General features: G+C 39.7%; 1 protein-coding gene across 3 annotated transcripts in view; it reads left to right on the top strand.

Moving 5' to 3' along the window:
• The window catches only part of CSPG5 (chondroitin sulfate proteoglycan 5), a 51,348-nt gene that overhangs the window by 14,294 nt on the left and 14,197 nt on the right, over window positions 1–22,857 (top strand). The window contains exons 4-5 of one of the 3 annotated variants that reach the window (XR_013338335.1): window positions 4,627–4,722; window positions 6,623–6,715. Coding sequence is in view for 2 of the 3 variants with exons in the window: in XM_077777335.1 (XP_077633461.1) it covers window positions 4,627–4,710 (84 nt within the window). In the remaining variant the exon portion in view is untranslated. Of the gene's footprint in view, window positions 1–4,626; window positions 4,723–6,622; window positions 6,731–22,857 lie in introns of those variants that run through there. The other 2 variants (XM_077777335.1, XM_077777334.1) reach the window with 2 other exon arrangements.

Genomic DNA, 22,857 nt, shown 5'->3' with positions numbered 1-22,857 from the left:
GGTTTTTCAAAAAAAAAAAAAAAAAAAAAAAAAAAAAAAAGAATACCATTCCTTCTTTCATAAATATTTATTGAGCCCTTAACCAGGCATTATGCTAGATGCCAGGAACTCTAGATGAATAAGACAGATCTTAATCTCAGGAAATTAACAATATATTTAAGAAACAGAATTATAAACAAAAAATTATAATGCATTGTGTCAATGTTATAATAGAGGTATATTCAAAGCTGTAAGAGTTGGAGTTACTAGTTTAGAAGGGCTTCAAGGAGAGAGCTCTAAGTTGGACTTTGAAGGATGAGGAGGTGTTTTTCAGAATCATTTGGGAGAAGAGGACATTCAAGGCAGCAGGAGGATATTCATCGGAAAGTCTTTCCATGTGACCAAGGATTGTGAGAGGGAGTGTCCTAGGGGATAAGGCTGGAAAGGACAATTTAGGACAGATTGTGAAGGGCCTTGAATGCCATTGAACATGCTGAGGCAGGGTCAGATTTGTTTTTCTTTTTTATTTATTTTTCTTTTTTCTTCTTTTTGGTTGCAGGTGTAGAATTTAGTGATTCGTTGCTTAAATACAACACCCAGTGCTCATCCCACCAAGTGCCCTCCTAAATGCCCATCACTCTTCTAGCCCATCCCCCCACCTTCCCTCCATCAACCCTTAGTTTGTTCTCTGTATTTAAGACTCTCTTATGGTCTGTTTTTATCTTATTTTTCCTTTCCTTCCCCTATGTTCATCTGTTTTGTTTCTTAAATTCTACATATGAGTGAAATCATATAATTATCTTTCTCCGACTGATTCATTTTGCTTAGCATAATACCCTCCAGTTCCATCTTGCAAATGGCAAGATTTCATTATTTTTGATCACTGAGTAATATTCCTCTCTCTCTCTGTGTATCCCATCTTTATCCATTCATCAGTTGGACATTTGGGCTCTTTCCATAATTTGGCTATTGTTGATAGTGCTGCTATAAACATTGGGGTGCATGTGCTCCTTTGGGACTCAGCATTTTGGTATTTATCCGAAGGATAATACTAGGTATTTATCCAAAGGATAAATAGTAGTGCATTTGCTGGGCCATAGGGAAGTTCTATTTTTAATTTTTTGAGGAACCTCCATACTGTTTTCCAAGGTGGCTTCACCAGTTTGCATCCCCACCAATAGTGCAAAAGTGTTCCCCTTTCTCTGCATCTTCGCCAGCATCTGTTTGCTGAGTTGTTATTTTTAGCCATTCTGACAGGTGTGAAGTAGTATCTCATTGTGGTTTTGATGAGTATTTCTCTGATGATGAATAATGTTGAGCATCTTTTCATGTGTTGGTTGGCCATCTGGATGTCTTCTTTGGAAAGGCCTCTATTCATACCTTCTGACCATTTCTTCACTGGATTATTTGTTTTTTGGGTGTTGAGTTTGATAAGTTATTTATAGATTTTTGGATACTAACCCTTTATCTAATATGTCATTTGCAAAATCTTCTCCCATTCCATCAGTTGCCTTTTAGTTTTATTGATTGTTTCCTTCATACCTCATCAGATTTGTTTTCTAAGAAGACAGCTCTGGGGGTGCCTGAGTGGCTCAGTCGGTTGAGCTTCTGGCTTCAGCTCAGGTCATGATCTCACAGTTTGTGGGTTTGAGACCTGTGTCGGGCTCTGTGCTGACAGCTCAGAGCCTGGAGCCTGTCTTCGGATCCTGTGTCTCCCTCTCTCTCTGACCCTCCCCTGCTCATGCTGTCTCTCTCTCTCTCAAAAATAAATAAAACATGACCAAAAAAAAATGTTTTTTAAAAGAAGACAGCTCTGGAGAGAGTGGTGACGGCAGACAGAATGGAGATTATAGCAGTGCAGGCAACAAACGAGGGTGGATTTTAGGAACAATTAGGAGTTCAAATAGCTAGAATTACTACTGGGGAGTTTTCTAGAACTTTGCCTGTGTTCAATCTGTGATAATTCCAATAACTGGAATCCCAGTGTGTGTGTTTCTGTTGCCTAATTTCTGCTACTTCTCCTGATATGTCTTCCCAAGTGCCTCGTTATTTTTTATTTTGTGCTGAACATTGTATTTGGAAATAGTCTATTGAAATATTTTAAGGCCTAGGATGATTTCTTCCTTTAGAAAGGTTTTTTTTGTTTGTTTGTTTGCTTGCTTCGTTGCTTCTGTCAGGTGCCCAGGGGCCCTAGAATTCTAGAATCATATTTTTCCAGATTAAGGTTGGAGATGTCCCAGGCCATTGAAACCAGTCCTATCAGACTGTGCTAGGGCTGGTTTGGTTTGGGTTCATCTTTACCTCTAGGACACAATCGTCTGGGACCACAGCCCCAAACAGGCAGTGGTTTACCAGCATCTTTCCACCTCTGGTGCGCCCTGTGCTCCAGATCGCCCCCATGCCTCCAAATGTTCAAAAGCATTGCTGTCCCCACCGCCTCTTCCAAATGGGTAAGTGCCTCCAGGGAAGAAGTGGCCCTGAATGCTGGGCTCACCCATCTGATTTCCTGTCCTCTCTGGGGACATCAGCCTTGTAATTCTTTAGTATCTTGTTAGCTCTTTGATGCTTTTCAGATGTTTGTACAGCTTTTGCTGTCCTTAGTGGCAGGATTGGTCCAAATTTACCTAGTCTCCCATTTACTAACAACAGAAGTCCTCTGTTTTCATCTTGGGACTCTTGCCCAGATGGCATTCAGCTGGTGCCATGAGCTCAGTCTGCTCTTTGCTATTGGATAGGGCTGCAAATTAGGATGTTGGGTTATGGCCTGTGTGTATTATGGTTCCTAACCTGATGCTTATCCACTTAAGGGGGTTTGGCATGGTTTTACTTGGGATTTCCTGTACTCTCTGAATTAGGGGACAGACCTGTCTTTCACAGCTAGGCAACTCTAGCTCCTTTCACGAGGAGGCCCAATCAAGAGGGATTGTATGAGAAAGTACTTTGTAAGTTCTAAATCACATCCAGACATGAGGGTTTGTTAGTATCCTGTTTTGTTTTTTTCCACAAGAGTATTACGGGATGCAGATCCCTGCCCTTGGCTCTGTCCCACTTCACAGCATACACAGGAGGGTTAGGAAAACCCAGATCGGAAAGGGAGCAGGAGACAAAGCAGGCCTAATGAATAGAGTTACCAGATGTCGCCAAGAGTCTTTGACCCTATGAAGAGGCTGCCATGTTGCAATAGGATATACTGATGTCTATCTGTGCTGGACCTCTTTCCTGCCAGGGTGTTTGTGCCTCTGAATGATTGTGCTCCAGGAGGCCAGCCAGCATCCTCTCTGGGGACCTCAGCCCTGCTGTCGGCTCCCTCATGCGGCCCTCTGTGATTATCTAGTGCTTGAGACATCCCAGTTGGGCACCCTCGGGCTGTCATGTGATGTTCCCTAGATCCCTCCTGTTTCTTCAGCCCCATTCCATAGCCTGTTTTGTGTCCTCCTGTCTAAAGAAAGGACAAACCGAAAATGTGGGAAACTTAGACATCAGGGAAGAACGTTCATTTGTCTGGGTGCCTGTCAGCACTGAGGGATCACTTCACTTGGGAGGAGTGCGCACGCAGCGCTGGGCCATCTGTCTCTACCGGGAGCATCCTCCCCACATACATCGCACCTGTGTCTGCCTCCTGGGGCTGCCATAACAAATGAGGACAAACGGAACAGCTATCACAATAGAAATGTATCCTCTCTCAGTGAAGCCCAGAGTTCTAAAATCAACGTGTTAGTGGGGCCGTGCTCCCTCTGACTGCTGCAGAGAAGAATCCTTCCTCATCCCTTCCTAGCTTCTGGTGATTGGCCAATAAATCCCAGCATTCTTTGGCTTGTAATCACATCACTCCAGTTTCTGCCTCTGTCTTCACATGGCCATCTTCCCTTTGCATTTGACTGTGTCTCTGTGTCTTTACTAGGCCTTCTTGTAAGGACACCAGTCATTGGATTTAAGGTCCCCCCTAATCCATTATAACCTCCTCTCAACTTGATTACAGCTGCAAAGACCTTATTTCCAAATAAGATCATACTCACAGGTAATGGGAGTTAAGGCTTCAATATATCTTTTTGGTGAGATACAGTTCAACCCCCAAGCACACCTTACTATTTAAAAAAAATTTTTTTTTAATGTTTATTGAGTTTTGAGAGAGAGAGAGAGAGGCAAAGTGCGAGCAGGGCAGAAGCAGAAAAAGAAGGAGATACGAAATCCAAAGCAGACTCCAGGCTCTGAGCTGTCAGCAAAAAGTCTGACACGGGGGCTTGAACTCATGAGCGATGAGATCATGACCTGAGCCAAAGTCAGATGCTTAACCAACTGAGCCCCCCAGGCACCCCTCACCTTACTATTTACAATACACTTCATACCCATGATCTTCTCACATCCTCACTGGAGCCTAGAGTTGGGATCTTAGGACCGGAAAGCATCGGTGACAATATTAGAACCCAGGCTTTAAGCTTCTATTTCTATGTCCTTTCTTCTGTGTGACATCACACCACAGACACAGTTCTTTTTCCTTTCTCATATAATTTATAGAAATGAAAGGTTAGCTTGTGCTACAAAAAACAGCACTAACACCAGATTCAGAGCTAGAAGGCTCCTAGGTGGAGTCAGATGACCTCTCGGAACCTAAGGTTCTTCATCTGTAAAGTCTTCACCTCTTCACAGGACTACCTAGACATCGGGGATTACAGCAAAGAACAAAATGGATCAAAAGCCCTGCCCGATGGAGCTGACTTCCCAAGGTCATGATGTTCATACAAGGTAAGGTATATGAATGGATTCTGAGAAGTAGAGGGGGCTGTCCAAACCCACCCTCCAAGCCCAAGGGAAAGAGGCATAAAGGCATCTTTATTGGTCAGGCAAGCAGTGAGGTGTGTGGGCACCACCATCACTGAGAATGGTAGCAAAGGCTCCTCCGTCAGCCCTGGAGCTCCTCACAGGTAAATGAGAAGCTTCAGGGAAGGGAAGGTCTCCACTCAAGCAAACATGGAAGTGGTGTCTCCTGGGCATGTAACCGTGAGATTATACAAAGTGACGAGTGAGAGCGAGAGTGACGAAGAAATACACAGTTACCCTGGGGGATCTGGTGGCCAGCCAGACCAAGCAGTACCCTGGCCAGAGGTTCATCAAAGCCAAAAGAAGAACGTGTCGATCACAAGGGTTGGCTTCAGGGTGTGCTCTGCATGCAATTCTGAGGTATATGTGTAGGAGGAGAACAGCTAGGACCGACCTTTACCTTGACGAGAACATGTGAAAAGTGGCTGTATCTATAAGCAGCCCCCACCGGCAGTGGGTAAGAGTTTCCTTTGGTGCACACCCTCCTCAGCACTTGGCATTCTCACCTTTTTAAATTTTAGCCATTCTTTAAGCATGTCATGGTGTGATTTTAATTTGCATTCTGTAATTATCAATGGATTGCATCCCTCTCCATACATTTAGTAGTCATCTATATTTCTGCTTTCTTTTATTTTTTTAAATATTTATTTATTGAGAGAGAGAGGGACAAAGCATGAGCAGAGAGGGGCAGAGAGAGAGGGGGAGACGCAGAATCTGAAGCAGGCTCCAGACTCTGAGCTGTCAGCACAGAGCCTGATATAGGGCTCGAACCCATGAACCATGAAATCATGACCTGAGCCAAAGTAGGACACTTAACCGACTGAGCCACCCAGGTGCCCCATTATTTTTTTCTTTATACTGTTTATTTATTTTTTTGAGAGAGAGAGAGTGTGTGAGAGAATGAGCATGAGAGGGGCAGAGAGGAACGGGGACAGGCCCAGAGGATCTGTTTGCTGACAGCAGAAAGCCTCATGTGGGGCTCGAAATCACGAACAATGTGATCATGACCTGAGTTGACGTTGAACACTTAACCGACTGAGTCACCCAGGCACCCCCATTTCTGCTTTTGTGAAGTATCTGCTTAATACTTTAGCCCATTTTTCTCTTAGACTATCTTATATCCCATTTATAAGCTGTTTTATTGGTCAATATGTATTACAAATATCTTCTCCCACTCTGTGGCTTGCAATTTCATACTCCTAATGTTTAATTAATATTAAACTTAATTTTTATGTAGTCAGACTTACCAATTTTCCTTTGCAGTTCCAAAGTCATTCCTGGAAACTTGCTTCCACCTAGGGTGTTCACGGGAGGACATCCCTCGCACCCTGACAGCAAGAGAAACGTCAGTCACAACTTCCTGGGCTCTTCAAAGAGCAGCCAGATAAATTGAATTCCAGAGGGTGACAAGCCCCTTCAAAGAGAGACAAAACACATGGATTTTGTCCATGGCAGAACCCGGGAGGAAGGGGTAGCACCCTAAGAATGGGAAGGGAGACAGCCATGTGGTCATGAATTCATAATGGCAGAGTTTAGCTCGCCTGACAGTTCAGAACCTCTCGAGGCTCCAGACACAAGGCTGTCTACAGCCATTCACACGCTCTTTGCCCTAAGCCTCAGTTGGGTGCTCACGAGACAAACCTGGGGGGGGCGGGGTAGAGAAGCACAAGCCCTGAGAGCAACCAGTTAGTGGTGTGCAGGAACAAGACAACACCCACTTTCCAGACGCTTCTGTCAATCAAGGCAAAAGCCTTCCTTCCTGTTTCCACAACCAGAAAAAACGAACTGTCTCTGAAGGTAAGCACACAGCCACCTGTCTCTACAGGCCAGGCCGGAAGCCCCTCTCCCCACTACAAGCCTCATTTCCAATAACTGTGAGCGAAGACCAGAATCCTTCTGCCCTCAGTTCCAAGCAAAGGTATGATTTAGGGGTAAATGCAAACACACTGCCCCTGGGGAGTGGGGGAGGGGGGCCCAGACCCTGCACTGGTACAAAGGCGTGCAGTCTTTCGAAGGTGGGGGGAATCTAAAGACTGGCTCCCACCCTGCACTCCCCTCACATACAAGTTCCAGAGTTTGGCTGGCAAGGAAGGGAAGGGCAAGAACGGGAAGAAAGGTCCAGCCTAAGACTCAAGTGCTCAAGGTCTACCTAAGTATGAAGCTGAAACAGGAAAAATGACAAAAGCTGCCCCCATCATGGGTCTTGCCCTGGTTAACAAGCAACAACGGTTTACATCTAAGGGAAGGGGGAAAGCATGAAGAGACCCTCCTCTGAGATTCAGGCACACGGGCCTGCTGACAGTGGAATGCGGAAACACTGAGAAAAACACTGTAGCGTCTCAGGCCTCACATGAATCAAAAGGCGGCGGCGGCTTTACCTTGGAGAAGAAGTTCTAGCAACAGCAAAACCCAAACTCATCTCTACCATTGACTGGACTGACTCCATCCCTGTACTGAACAACCTAACAGAAAAGAGACATGCCCATCTTTGGACGTCAAGACTATTTACCTAACGCTCTACCCTTCTTTTACACACAACATCTAGCATTTATTCCACACCCAGAAGTGAAAGAGAAAAGAAAAACCACAGTCAAATGATAAACGAGTCAAAACAACCAGACCCAAGGATGATCCAGGCAACAGAACTATCAGGGACTAATCTGTTAAAGGAACCAGGGGGAGAGATGAACAACATTTACAAACAGATGGAGAATTTGAGCAGAAACACGGAAACTACAAAAAAGGAGTCACGAAAATGGTACAAATAAACAGCAAAAAGATCACCACAAAACCAGAAGTAAAGAATCCCTTCAACTATATTAACAACATGGAAAATAAAATTCAGATCAAGGAATTTTACAGGCATAAAGAGGGGCATTACATAATGAGACAGATAGTTTATCAGGAAGACAGGACAGGGGCACCTGGGTGGCTCAATTGGTTAAGCGTCCGACTTCAGCTCAGGTCATGATCTCACATTTCATGGGTTCGAGCTCCATGTTGGGCTCTGTGCTGACAGCTCAGAGCCTGGAGCCTGTTTCAGATTCTGTGTCTCCCTCTCTCCCTGCCCCTCCCCCACTCATGCTCTGTCTCTGTCTCTTAAAAATGAATAAACATTTAAAAATTTTAAAAAAGGGGGGATGGGCATGGAGGAGGACACTTGTGGGGATGAGCACTGTTATGGGGAAACTAATTTGACAATAAACTATTTGTAAAAAAAATAAATAAATAAAAATTTTTTAAAAAAAGAATAGGACGGGGTGCCTGGGTGGCTTAGTCGGTTAAGTGTCTGACTTTCGCTTAGGTCATGATCTCGCTGTTCGTGGGTTCGAGCCCCGCGTCGGGCTCTGTGCTGGCTGCCAGCTCGGAGCCTGGAGCCTGTTTCAGTCTGTGACTCCCTCTCTCTCTGACCCTCCCCTGCTCACGCTGTCTCTCTCTCTCTCCTAGAAATAATAAAAAAAAAATAAAGAAAAAAAAGAACAGGACAATTCTAAAAGTGTATAAACCTAATGACAGCTTCAAAGTATACAAAGTAAAACCTGATTGAAATCAAAGAAGAAATAGCTAAACTACACTTATAGTTGGAGTTTTCTCTCTCCTTTTTAAATATTTATTTACTAATTTTGGGAAAGAGAGCTTGTCAGTGGGGAAAGGGACAGAGAGAGAGGGAGACAGAGAACCCTCAGCAGGATCCGTGCTGTCAACATCCCGGGCTCAATCACATGACCATGAGATCATGAACTGAGCCGAAATCAAGTGTCTGATGCTTAACTGACTGAGCCACCCAGGGTTCCCTATAGTTGGAATTTTTGATACTCCTTCCTCAGTATATGGAAACCAAAAAATCATTAAAGATACAAAACACATGAATAACGCTATCAACCAACTTGATCTAATTGGCCTTTCTAGAATACTCCTCCCTACACAGCAGAATACACAATATTTTCAAGTGTAATTGAACACATAGAACATTAGCCAAGATAGATGATATTCTGGGCCATTAGGGCACCTGGCTGGCTCAGTCAGTAGAGCATATGATTATTGATCTTGGGATTGTAAGTTAGAGTCCTATATTGGGTATAGAGATTACTTAAAAAATTTAAAAATATTTTAAAAAAGTAAAAGCTTTTAAGATGATAGTCTGGACCATAAAATAAATCTCAAAATGTAAATATATTGAAATCATACAAAGTGTGTCCTGACTAAAATAGAATTAAACTAGTAATCAATAAGAAAGATATCTGGAAACTCCCACCTCCAAATATTTGGAAATTAAACCACACATGTCAACCCACAGTTCAAAGACTAAATCACAAGAGAAATAAAGTTTTTTTTATTGAATGAAAATGAAAACACAGCAGGCCAAAATTTGGAGAACAAAGCTAAAGCAGTTAAAGGGAGATTTAGCATTAAATGCTCTTATTTAAAAAGATTTCAGGGGATAATTGTGTGGCTCAGTTGGTTGAGCATCTGGCTCTTGATCCTATCTCAGGTCATGATCCCACAACCCTGTATTGGGCTCCACTCTGAGAGGAAGCCTATTTAAGACTCTCTCTCTCTTCCTCTGCCCTCTCCCCTGCTCTCTGTCTCTAAAAAAAAAATGAGAGACTGGGTCACGCAGCATTATAAGTCCTACAGACATTGAAATAATAATGAAGAATTTTATGAATGATTTGATACCAATAATTTTGTTAGTCTTAATGAAAGGGACAAATTCCTTCAAAGACAACTAGTATTAAAGCTCAATCAGGAAGAAATAGCTAATTGTAAGAGCCCTATATTTATTAAAGTAATTGAATTCATAGTTGTATTGATAAAATGTTTTATTTTGAAAAAATTGAGAATTTCTTTGAAAAACACTGTTGAGAACAGGAATAGATAAGACAGAGGGAGGAGAAAATATTTGTGAAACACATATCTGATCAAGTTCTTGTATTCAGAATAAAGAACTATTACAATTCAATATATGAAGACAACCCAATATTTTATTTTTTAATGTTTTAATTTATTTTTGAGAGCGAAAGACAGAGCACGAGCAGGGGAGGGACAGAGAGAGGGAGACACAGAATCTGAAGCAGGCTCCAGGCTCTGAGCTGTCAGCACAGAGTCTCACAAACCGTGAGGTCATGACGTGAGCTGAAGCTGGACACTTAACCAACTGAGTCACCCAGGCACCCCAAGAGTGCTCAACTCTTGATCTTGAGGTCGTGAGTTCAGCCCCACATTGGGTATAGAAATTACTTAAAATTTTTAAAAAATATTTATTTCTGAGAGAGAGAGACAGTATGAGCCAGGGAGATGTAGAGAGAGAGAGAGAGAGACAAGGAGATACAGAATCTGAAGCAGGCTCCAGGCTCTGAGCTGTCAGCACAGAGCTTGACGTGGGGCTTGAATCCACAGACCACAAGATCATGACCTGAGCTGAAGTCAGATGCTCAACTGACTGAGCCACCCAGGCACCTCTAGAAATTACTTTTTTAAAAAAAAAAAAAAAAGATATTTGGTAGCAACTAAGCATATGAGACAATACTCAACATCATTAGCATTCAAGGAAACGCAAATTAGAACTACAGTAAAGTAGCATTAGACAGCTGGCAGAATTGTTAAAATTAAAAAGACAGACAATACCAACTGCTGGTGAGGATGCGGAGCCACTGGAACTCTCATCAAACATTGCTTCTGGAAAAGCACTCTGGAAAACGAATTGGCTGTTTCTTATAAAGGTAAACACACAACACACACACACACACACACACACCATTAATTGCATTCTAGATACTCAACAGAAGTAAAACATATGTCCATAAAAAGACCTATGTATGTGTGTGTATACAGCAGTTTTATTCATAATCACCCAAACAGAGAACAACCCGAATTTGCAACTGTGAACATATAAACTGTGGTACAGCCATACAATGAAAAACTATTTAGCAACAGAAAGAAATGGACCACTTATATGCACATGAACATGGATGAATCTCAAAAATAATAGGTTGAGTTAAAGGAGCCAGAACCAAGGGGCATTGTACTGAGGTGTCTGGATGGCTCAGTCAGTAGAGCATGTAACTCTTGATCTTGGGGTTATGAGTTCAAGCCCCACACTGGGTGTAGGGTTTACTTTAAAAAAAAAAAAGGTTACATACTATACGATTTGTTTATTTTACATTTTGGAAAAGGCAACACTATAGAGACAGAAAATACATCAGTGGCTGCCAACGGCTGAGAAAGAATTGCACAGATGCATAAGGAAAGTCGCACAAACGCATAAGAAAATGTTCTATAACTTCCTTGTGCTGGTAGCTACACAAGCCCATAAAACTGTATATTTTAAAAAGATAAATTCTGCACCTTGTGTCAGGAATCCCCAAGATCATTCCCAAGTATAACAGTTCACCAGCAGGATTTATAAGAGTCAGCACATAGTCCTACTCACAGCTAAGATTTATTACAGTGAGAGCAATACAAAGCAAAATCAGCAAGGAGAAAAGGCACGAAGAGGCAAGTCCGGAGAGAACAAGGAGCAAGCTTCCAAGAATTCTCTCCCCCTGGAGTCAACACAGGACACACTTAATTCCTCTAGCAATGAATTATGCAAACAGATTTGAAATGTGGTCTTTTGGGGAAGCTCAATGAGATTCAGTGCCCAGAGTTGTTAATGAGAGCTGGTTATATAGCCCCCCCAGCCACCGCTCAACAGGTACCAAAATTCTGGGGTCCCAGAAGGCAAGCAGGTGTTCAGTGTAAATAAAACACATTGTTTGCAGAAACAGTTAGGCACTGTGAGCACTGGAAAGAGGGAATGCAAGAACCCTTCTGGTACCTGAGTTCGCAGACACCAGCCATGGACCAGCATTGTAAGCAGTCCCTTCCCCAGGTCGGCTATGTTAACTCTTTTCTACACATATCTCAATGAACCTAACCCAAAAAAGAAAGAAAAAAAGTTCCCTATCTTGAGATGATGAAAGCACTTTCCTGGGGGTGCCTGTATGGCTCAGTTGGTAGACGATGAGACTTTGGATCTCAGGGTTTGAGTTTGAGCCCTACCTTGAGTGTAGAGATAACTTAAATCTTAAAAAACAACTTTTTAAAATTGTACAATAATTCCATATTTTTTTGGTAAAAACTATGTTTTGCCTTTCGTATTCAGATGTACAATCAGGGTGAGCTAGAGCTGGCTTGTACTGGCTCAGAAGAAAGTTTGTTAAATTTTCATGTATTCTGTGAGCCATTTGTTAAAAACAGCAATCATTAAAAATTAACCTGTATAGGGGTGCCTGGGTCACTCAGTCACTTAAGCGTCCAACTTCAGCTCAGGTTATGATCTCACAGTTCGTGGGTTCGAGCCCTGCGTCAGGCTCTGTGCTGACTGCCAGCTCAGAGCCTGGAGCCTGTTTCAGATTCTATATCTCCCTCTCTCTCTCTGACCTTCCTCTGCTCACACTCTCTCTCTCTCTCTCTCAGAAATAAATAAAAAACATTAAAAAAAATTAACCTGTATAAACTTACAATAGATTACATAAAGACAAAAGTAATTTTAAAAATAGCCCAAATTAATCACTTCCTACTCCTTTTACCATTTTCTCTGTTCTTGACATTATTTACGTCAGTTGAATCTATATGAAAATACCATCTATATACTGTTACCACGCATTTTTTTCTCCTACTTTTCCTTCAGTGACCTTACATTGGTTGCTAAGAATCAGCCACACTAGGAGTATTTACACCACAGAACTCACTAAACATTAAAAATCAGGGAGTGTTCCCCTTGGGGAGCAGCAGGCTGTTGAATATTCATTAGTACACTTCTGGGATTGATTTTTATAAATGACATTAGATAGGGATCCAGTTTAATTTGGAGAAATATCCAGTAGGCCCAACACCATTTACTGAAAAGGCTACGATTTCTCATTTTCCCATTGCTCTATCACTATTGCATTATTCAAAGGTATATGTATGAATGGGTCTGTCTCTGAGATCTTCACTGTTCCTTTGGTCTATTTGTCTGCCTCTGCGCCACTATCACGCTGTATTCCTAGATTCATAGTAAACCTTGATATCCAGTAGACCAAGCCCTCTTCCTTGGTTTCCCAAAAGTATCCTAGCAATTCTGAGTTCTTTATTTCCACATACACTTTAGTACCAGCTTGTTGGGTTCCACTAAAAGAAAAGCATAAAAAAATCCTTGAGATTTTGATTGGAACTGGGTAGAATCTTAGGTCAATCTGGAGAGAATTATCTTTACAATATTGAGTTGTCCAATCAATGAACATAATATATCTCTCCATTTACTTGCATCTTCTAGAATTTCTCTAAATAATGTTCTATAGTTTTCTAAATGAAGTGTATTTGTTAGATTTCTTAACAGATATTTGATTTGTTTATAGTATTATAAGTGATATCTTCAGAGATTTTAGTTTTCTATTTTCTGTTGTATTTTCACAGAAACAATTATTTTTAACATTGATTTGATATTCAGCAACCTTGATAAGCATGCTTATAATAATTTACATGTAGATTGTTTTGGATTTTCTAAGTATACAATTATATAATCTGTAAATAATGATAATTTTGTTTCTTCTTTAATAATCCTTTTTCATTTTTTAAAATGTAACCCTCTTTTTTAAAAAAATGTTTATGTATTTTGAGAGAGATGAGCAGGGGAGGGTCATAGAGAGAGGGAGAGAGAATTCCAAGCAGGCTCGGGACTATCAGTACAGAGCCTGATGTAGGGCTCAATCCCACGAACTGTGAGATCATGACCTGAGCTAAAATCAAGAGTCAGATGCTCAACAAGATGAGTCACTTGGGTGCCCCATATAATCCTTATACATTTTAATTCTCTTTCTTGGCTTATTGCATTATCCAGGACCTTTCAGTATGTTGTGAATAGATGTGGTAAGAGTAGACATCTGTGTCATTGCCAATCTCAAAGGGAAAGCCTACAACCTTTCACCATTAAAAATAATGTTTTCTGTAGGCTTTTTGCAGACATCGTTTATAAAATTAAAGACATTTCCTTCTATTCATAGTTTGCTAAGAGTTTTTACTTTAAACGATGTTAAATTTTATCAAAAGCTTTTCTGTATCTATTGAGAAAATCATGTAATTTTCATCTTTTATCCTCTTAATACATAAAATTAGGTTGATTTTTCAAAGGCCAAACTAATTTTGCAATTTTGGAGTAACTATAACTTGGTTGGATGTATTAACCTTTCAATTTGTTGCTAGGCTATATGTTCTAACATATTTTTAGAAATTTCACACACACGTTCCTGAGTTAGATTGGCTTGTAACTTTCCTTTCCTGTACTGTCTTTGTTAGGTGTTTGGTATCAAGGTTATTTCAACCTTGTAAACTGTATTGGGTAGCCTTTTGGGGTTCCCAGACCCAACTCTAATGCAGGGATGTAGGGGGCCTCATGTAGAACATCAAGCAATTCTCAGACACCAGCAGGATGTCTGAGACTTCAACTCAATTCTGACAGTATCTACCCGAGAATAGCATCAGATCCAACAGGGTAAGGGTTTAGTCCTACAAGGCTGCCCCCGACCGTTCACTTCAGATGCCAGTCACAAGCCTCACGCTGTTACCTGTGCTTCAGGTGACTGACTATAGGTTGGAGGTTCCAGTGACCTTCTTAGGTTTGTCTGGTTTGCTAGAGGGCTCACAGAACTCAGGCAAACACTTACATTTACCAGTTTATGAAAGGCTATGATAAGGGACATGAATCAATAGCTAGATGAGATACATTGGGCAAAGTCCCGCCCAAAGGAGTTTCTGTTCCCAAAGAGCTTGGAGCCCAGCTTGGTGGTATGTGGAAGTGTCCTTGTTCCCCAAGCCTGGAAGCTCTCCAAAAAAGTACCAAAAAGCAGTTCTCTTGGGTTTTTATGGAGACTTTATTACAAAGGCCTGATTGACTTAAGTCATTGACTATCGGCTGATTCAACCTCCAGCCCTTCTCCCCTGCTGCTGCTATAAACAACTTTGTGCAGGGTTTTATGTGGACATAAGTTTTCAACTCCTTAGGGTAAATCTCCAGGAGTATTATTGCTGGATCATATGGGAAGAGTACGTTTAGTTTTGTGAGAAACTGTCATAAATTGAGAGAGAGAGAGAGAGAGAGAAGGAAACTGCCAAGCTGTCTTCAAAGTGACTATACCATTTTGCATTCTCATCAGCAACATATAAAGATTTCCTGTTTTTACGTATCCTTGTCAATATTTGGCATTGTCACTGCTTTGGCTTTTGGCCATTCTAATAGGTGTGTACTGGTATCTCATTGTTTTAATTCACATTTCTCTGCTGGCACATGATAAAGACCATGTGCTTATTTGCCATCTGTACATCTTTAGTGAGGTGTCTTTTAAGGTTTTTGGTCCATTTTTTAAAATTTAACATTTTTTTAATTTATTTTCGAGAGACAGACAGAGCGTGAGTGGACAGGGAGAAAAAGAATCTGAAGCAGGCTCCAGGCGCTGAGCTGTCAGCACAGAGCCAGACATGGGGCTTGAACCCACAAACCCTGAGATGATGACCTGAGCCGAAGTCAGAGGCCCAACTGACTGAGCCACCCCGGTGCCCCTTGGCCCATTTCTTAATCAGATTTTTAAAAAAATTTTTAATGATTTAATTTATTTTTATTATTATTATTTTTTAAATTTACATCCCATTTGGTTAGCATATAGTGCAATAATGATTTCAGGAGTAGAATCCAATGATTCCTCCCCTACATGTGACACCCAGTGTTCATCCCAGCAAGTGTCCTCTCTACTACCCTTCACCCATTTGGCCCATGCCCTCCCCAGAACCCCTCCAGCAACCCTCTGTCTTCTATATTTGAGTCCCTTATGTTTTGTCCCCCTCCCTGTTCTTATATTATTTTTGTTTCCCTTCCCTTATGTTCATCTGTTTTGTATCTTAAATTCCACATATGAGTGAAGTCATATGATATTTGTCTTTCTCTGAGTGACTAATTTCATGTAACATAAGATCCTCTACTTCCATCCACATTGTTGCAAATGGCAAGATTTCATTCTTTTTGATTGCCAAGTAATACTCCATTGTATGTATATACACCATGTCTTCCTTATAAAGGATTTATTTTTAAGTGGTCTCTACTCCCAAGGTGGGACTTAAACTCCAACCCTGAGATCAAGAGTCACACACTCCACTGACCATGCCAGCCAGGTGCCCAATTTAATCAGGTTTTTAAAAATTGTTGCTGAGTTGTTTTATTTTTAATTCCCCCAGCTCCCAACCCCTATTTTTGAGTTTTAAGAGTTCTTTATATATTGTGAGCAACAGCCTTTTATCATACATGTATTTTTTAATGTTTATTTTTTGAGACAGACAGAGAGAGAGCACAAGCAGGGGAGAGGCATAGAGAGAGGGAGACACAGAATCTGAAGCAGACTCCAGGCTCTGAGCTGTCAGCACAGAACCTGATGCGGGGCTCAAACCCACAAACTGTGAGATCATGACCTGAGCCAAAGTTGGACAGTTAACCAACTAAGCCACCCAGACACCCCTATCATATGTGTCTTTTGCAAATAATTTTTCCCAGTCTGTGGTTTGTCTTCTAATTCTCTTGAGCTTGTCTGTTGCAGACCACAGGTTTTTCATTTTAGTGAAGTTCAGCTTATCATTTATTTCTTTTAGAGATCATGTCTTTAGTGTGGGATCTAAAAAGGCATCACCATACAAGGTAATCAAGGTTTTCACTTGTTTTGTCTTCTTGGAGTTTTATAGTTTTGTTTTACATTTTAGTTTATGACTCATTTTGAGTTAATTTTTATGAAGCATATAAGATCTATGTCTGGATTCCTTATTTTTTCTGCATGTGGATGTCCAGTTTTTCCAGAACCATTTGTTGAAGAGATTATCTTTTCTCTCTTGCATTTGCTCCTTTGTCAAAGATCAGTTGATTATGTTTGTATAGGTCTGTTTCTGGGTTCTCTTTTCTGTTCCATTGGTCTATTTATCTATTATTTTGGCAATACCTCACTGTCTTATTACTGTAGCTTTACAGTAATTCTTGAAGTTGAGTAGTATCTATTCTTCAATTTTGTAACTCTCCAGCAAGATAGTGTCAACTATTCTGGGACTTTTGCCTATCCATATGAACTTTGGAATTATGAATGTTGATCCATAAAGTAACTTTATGGGATTACATTGATCTATAAGTCAAGTTGGGAAAAACTGACATCTTGACAATATTGAGTCTTACTATCCATGAGCATGGACTATCTCTACATTTATTTAGTTTTTCTTCGATTTTATTCATTAGAGTTTTATAGTTTTTCTTATATAGATATTGTATGTATTTTGTTAGATTTATATGCTTAAGTATTTCATTCTGGGGAGAGCTAATATAAATAGTATTATGGTTTTTCAGGGTTTTTTTGTTTTTTGTTTTTAATTTTCACTTACTTATTTTTGAGAGAGAATGCGTGTGAGTCAGGGAGAGGCAGAGACAAAGAGGGAGAGAGAGAATCCCAAGCAGCCTCCACACCATCAGCACAGTGCCCAGTGCAGGGCTCAGTCTCCCAAACCATGAGATCATGACCTGAGCCAAAATCAAGTGGGACGCTTAGCCAACTGACAGCCCAGCCACCCTAATAGTATTATGTTTTTAATTTCAAATTCCACTTGTTCATTGTTAGTATATAGGAAAGCAATGGACTTTTGTACATTAACCTTTTATTCTGCAACTTTGCTAAAATAGTTTATTAGTTTAAAAAATTTTTGTTGATTCTTTCAGATTTTCTACATAGACAATCACATCACTTGCAAACAAAGCCAACTTTATATCTTCTTTCCCAATCTGTATACCTTTTGTTAACTTTTCTTGCCTTATTGCATTAGCAAGGACTTCCAGTATGATGTTGAAAAGGAGTGGTGAGAGGGGATGATAGCCTTGCCTTGTTCCTGATCTTAGTGGAAAAACTTCAGATGTCTAGATTTAAGTAAAAAGTTCGCTGTAGGATTTTTGTAAATAACCTTTATCCAGTTGAAAATGTTCTCTGAGAAACTTTTATCCAGTTGAGAAAGTACTGAGAGTTTTTATCAAGAGTAGTAATTGGAGGGGTGCCTGGGTGGCTCAGGCAGTTAAGCATCTGACTCTTGTTTTTGGCTCAGGTCATGATCTCACGTTTGTAAGATATAGCCTGGAGTTGGGCTCCGCACTGAGCGTTGAACCTGCTTGGGATTATCTCTCTCCCTTTCTCTCTGCCACTCTCCCTCTTGTGCTTTGCTATAAACAAACAAACAAACAAACATTAAGTTAAAAATAAATAAATAAATAAGTTAAAAAACAGTCCTTGGAAAATAAGTCAGTCAGAGAAAGATAAACACCATTTGATTTCCCTCATGTGGAATTTAAGAAACAAGACAGATGAACTTAGGAGAAAATTTTTAAAAATTAGAAAGAGAGAGAGAGAGGGGGGCAAACCATATAAAGACTCTTAAATATAGAGAACAAACTGAGGATTGCCAGAGGAGAGGTGGACAGCGGAGTGGGTTAAATGGGTGATGGATATTAAGGAGGGCACTTGTGATGAGTACTGGGCATTATATGTAAGTGATGAATCACTAAATTCTACTCCTAAAACTAGTATCACACTATATGTTAACTAACTGGAATTTAAATAAAGACTTGAAACAAACAAAAAAATTGATACAAAGAGGCAAACTAGGCAGTAAGAAAGGGTGGTACAGGGATGCCTGGGCAGCTCAGTCAGTTAAGTGACTGAGTGGATTTCAGCTTAGGTCATGATCTCATGGTTAATGAGATTGAGCCTGGCATCTGGCTCTGCACTTACAGTGCAAAGCCTGCTTGGGATTCTCTCTCTCTCTGCCTCTACTCTGTGTACTCTCTCTCTCTCAAAATAAACTTTAAAAAAAAAAAGAGTGGTGCCTGGGTGACTCAGTTGTTTGTGTCTGACTTCTGTTCCAGTCATGACCTCACAGTTCGTGGGTTCAAGCCCTATAAACAGGCTCTCTGCTGTCAGCTTAGAGCCCACTTCAGATCCTCATCTCCCTCTGTCTCTCTGCCCCTCCTCTGCTCATGCATGTGTGCTCTCTCTCAAAAATAAATATTTGGAAAAAAGAAAGAAAGCATGGTACAGAGAATTTTAGTTTTCTTTTATGAAGTCATACAATGTTCAACTATATTTCTAAAATGTCAATGAAATAAAAAAAAAGGAATAGTTGAAAATAGGAATAGTTATTGAATTTTGTCAAATACTTTTTCTATATCTATTGATATGATCATATGATTTTTCTTTCTGTTGATATGATGGATTACATTAACTGATTTTCAAATGTAGAACCAGCCTTGCATACCTGGAATAAATCCTACTTTGTCATGGTGCATATAATTTTTTTATACACTGTTGGATTTGACTTGCAAATTTTTGTTAAAGATATTTGCATCTATATTCTTGAGAGAGCTTGGTCTGTAGTTTTCTTTTCTTTCTTTTTTTTTTTTTACAAATAGTTTATTGTCAAATTAGTTTCCACATAACACTCANTAGTTTTCTTTTCTTATAATATCTGTATCTGGGGTTGGTATTGGGACAATGCTGGCCTCATTGAATGAGTTAAGGAAGTATTCTTTCTGTTTCTATCCTCTGAAAGAAATTGTGGAGAAGGGCGCCTGGGTGGCTTAGTTGGTTAAGCATCAGGTCATGATCTAGTGGTACATGGGATTGAGCCCCACGTCAGGCTCTGCTCCAACAGGATAGAGAGAGCAGATTCTTTCTCCCCGCCCCCCCCATCCATCCTCTGCTCATGCTCTCAATCTCTAGAAATAAATAAAATTTAAAAAACGGTAAAGAGTTGGTATCATTTCTTTCTTAAATATTTGATAGTATTCATCAGTGATTGCATCTGGGCCTGGTGCTTTCTGTTTTGGAAGGTTATTAATTATTCACTCAATTTGTTTAATAGATATTGGCCAATTCAGGTCATCTGTTTCTTCTTGTGTGAGTTTTGGCAGATTGTGTCTTTCAAGGAATTGGTCCTTTTCATCTAGATTATCAGCTTTGTGAGCATAGAGTTTTGTTCATAGTAGTTCTTTATTATTCTTTTAATTTCCATGGCATTTACAGTGACGTCTTCTCTTTCATTTCTGATATCAGTAATCTGTGTCTTTTTTTTTTTTTTCTTAGTTAACCTCACTAGAGGCTTGTGAATTTTATTGATATTCTAAAAGATCCAGCTTTGGGTTTAATTGATTTTTTTCTGTTGTTTTCCTGTTTTCCATTTCATTGATTTCTGCTCTAATTCTTATTTCTTTTCCTCTGCTTACTTTGAATTTAATTTGCTCTTCTTTTTTTAGTTTCCTAAGGTAGATACTTAGATGATTGATTTTAGATTTTTCTTCTCCTCTAATATATATGCATTTAATGGTATACATTTCCCTGTAAGCATTACTTTCACTACATCTGTAAATTTTAATGTTATGTTTTACTTTTCATTTAGTTTAAAATATGTTTAAATTTGTGTTGAGATTTCTTCTTCAACCAATGTGTTATTTAGAAGTGTATTGTTTAGGGGCGCCTGGTGGCTCAGTCACTTAAGTGTCCAACTCCTGATGTCAGCTCAGGTCATGATTTCATGGTCATGAGATTGAGCTCCATGTGGGGCTCTGCACTGGGCATGGAGCCTGCATTCTCTCCCCTGCTTGTGTGCATGTGCTCTCTCTCTCAAAAATAAAAAGATAAAGTAGATTTCTTATAGACAACCTACACTTGAGTCTTGTTTATTGGACCCATTCTGATTTTCTATTTTAATCGGTGTATTTTGGGCGTTGTCATTCAAAGTGACTACTGATAGACTTGGATTAATATTTACCACCTCGTTATTGTTTTATATTAGTTGTCTTTGTTTTTTGTTCCTATTTTTCTCTTCCCGCCTTTTCTTGCCTTTTGTTGAATTAAACATTTTATATTATTCCACTTCCGTTCCTTTCCTCCATTTTTTTGGTAACAGTTCACTGAGATATAATTCCTATGCCGTACAACTTACTCATCCAGAGTGTATAAAGCAATGGTGTTTATTGTATTCAGAGTTGTTAATATCACCTCACTTGTAGAACATATCTCTTACCCCAAAAGACACCCCATACCTATTTCCCTTTCTACAGCACCCCCCATCCCTAGTAACCATTCATTCATTTTCTGTCTATATGGATTTCTAGATATTTCATATCAATGGAATCATACAGTAACTGACTTCTTTCATTTAGCATAATGTTTCCAAGCTCCACCCATCTTGTATCATGTTTCAGTATTGCATTCTTTTTAGAACTACATAATATTCCATTGTATGGATATATCACATTTTATTTATCCATTAACCAGTTGACAGGCATTTGAGTTTTTTTCCACTTTTGGTCTATTATGAATGTGTAACTATGAACATTCGTGTCCAAGTATTTGTGTGGACATATCTTTTCACATCTCTTAAGTAAATACCAAGGAGTAAAATTGTTGAGTCATATGGTAACTCCCTGCTTAACCTTTTGAGGAATCGCCAGACTGTTTTCCAAAGTGGCTGCACCATTTTACATCCCATTAGCAGTTTTTATGGGTTCCAATTTCTTCACATGCTAAACAACACTTGCTATTATCTGTCTTGTGGAATATAGTCATTTTAGTAAATGTGAGATGGTATCCCATTGTTGCTCCACTAGTTTTGATATGTAGTATTTCTGTTACCCAGTTTCTTCCATTGACCCTTTCCTTATTAGAATTAAGTTCCCTTCTTTCTAAACCTCTAAGAATTGTGATTTTGTAGTTGTTGCTGAGCTCTAACAAAACTGTGTTGTCATTAAAGAACATATTCTATATAATTTAAATCCTTTAAAATTTGCTGATATGTGGGGTGCCTGGGTGGCTCAGTCGGTTAAGCATCTGACTTTGGCTCAGGTCATGATCTCACAGTTCGTGGGTTCGAGCCCCACGTCGGGCTCTGTGCTGACAGCTAGCTCAGAGCCTGGAGCCTGCTTCAGATTCTATGTCTCCCTCTCTCTCTGACCCTCCCCTGCTCATGCTGTCTCTCTCTCTCTCTCTCAGAAATAAATAAAACATTAAAAAATTTTTAAATTAAAAAAATTTGCTGATATGTGCTTTATTGATCATATATGGTCATATTTTGTCATTCTCTGTATGCATGAAGAGTATTTGCAGTGTGGAGTTAAGTGTTGTAGGTATGACAATTAGGCTATAGTAATGTTACTTATATTTTCTATATCATAATGGGTTTTTGTCTGATTTTTCTATTGATTATGAGAAATGGGTTAAAAATTTCCTATCATGATCATGGATTTATCTATTTCTCCTTATAGTTACATCAATGTTTGTTTTACAAAATACAGGACTGTTACAGAATGCACACCGATTTAAAATGATTATAGCCTGGTGAATTGATCCTTTATAGCAATATGGGGTGACCATCTGTATCTGCTGTAATGACGTTGGCCATTTTGTCTGATGGTTCCATAGTTACATCACTTTTCCTTTGGTCGGTGCTTACAAAGTATATATTTGCNTAAAAAATTTTTTTTTTTTTTTTTTTTTTTTTTTTTTTTTACTTTCAACATACCTGTATCCTTTTCTAACTTAAAAAAAAAAAACTATTTATTTACTTTGAGGGTGGGGAAGAGAGAGAGGGAGAGGAAGNGGGGGGGGGGTTGCAGAGAGAGAGAGAATCCCAAGCAGGCTCCACACTGTCAGTGAGGAGCCCAGTGTGGGTCTTGAAATCACAAACCATGGGATCATGACCTGACCAGAAGTCTGACACTTACCTGACTAAGCCACCCAGGTACTCCAATATCTTTCTGTTTTAGATATTTATCTTATAAACAACATATGGATGATTTTACCAGTCTGAATTTTTTTTAACTGAAGAGTTTAGTCCATTTATATTACAATTACTAATAAACTAAGATTTAAGTCTCCCACCTTACTATGAACTTTATCTTTATTCTCTGTTCCTCTTGTCCTTTTTTTCATCTTTTAGATTTTCTTAATTTTTAATTCTTTGCATCAAAACACT

Source organism: Crocuta crocuta, unplaced genomic scaffold (assembly GCF_008692635.1).
Source record: "Crocuta crocuta isolate KB4526 unplaced genomic scaffold, BGI_CrCroc_1.0 scaffold77, whole genome shotgun sequence".
NCBI classification, from domain to species: Eukaryota; Metazoa; Chordata; class Mammalia; order Carnivora; family Hyaenidae; genus Crocuta; species Crocuta crocuta.
This window is presented reverse-complemented; position numbering and strand designations above follow the sequence as displayed.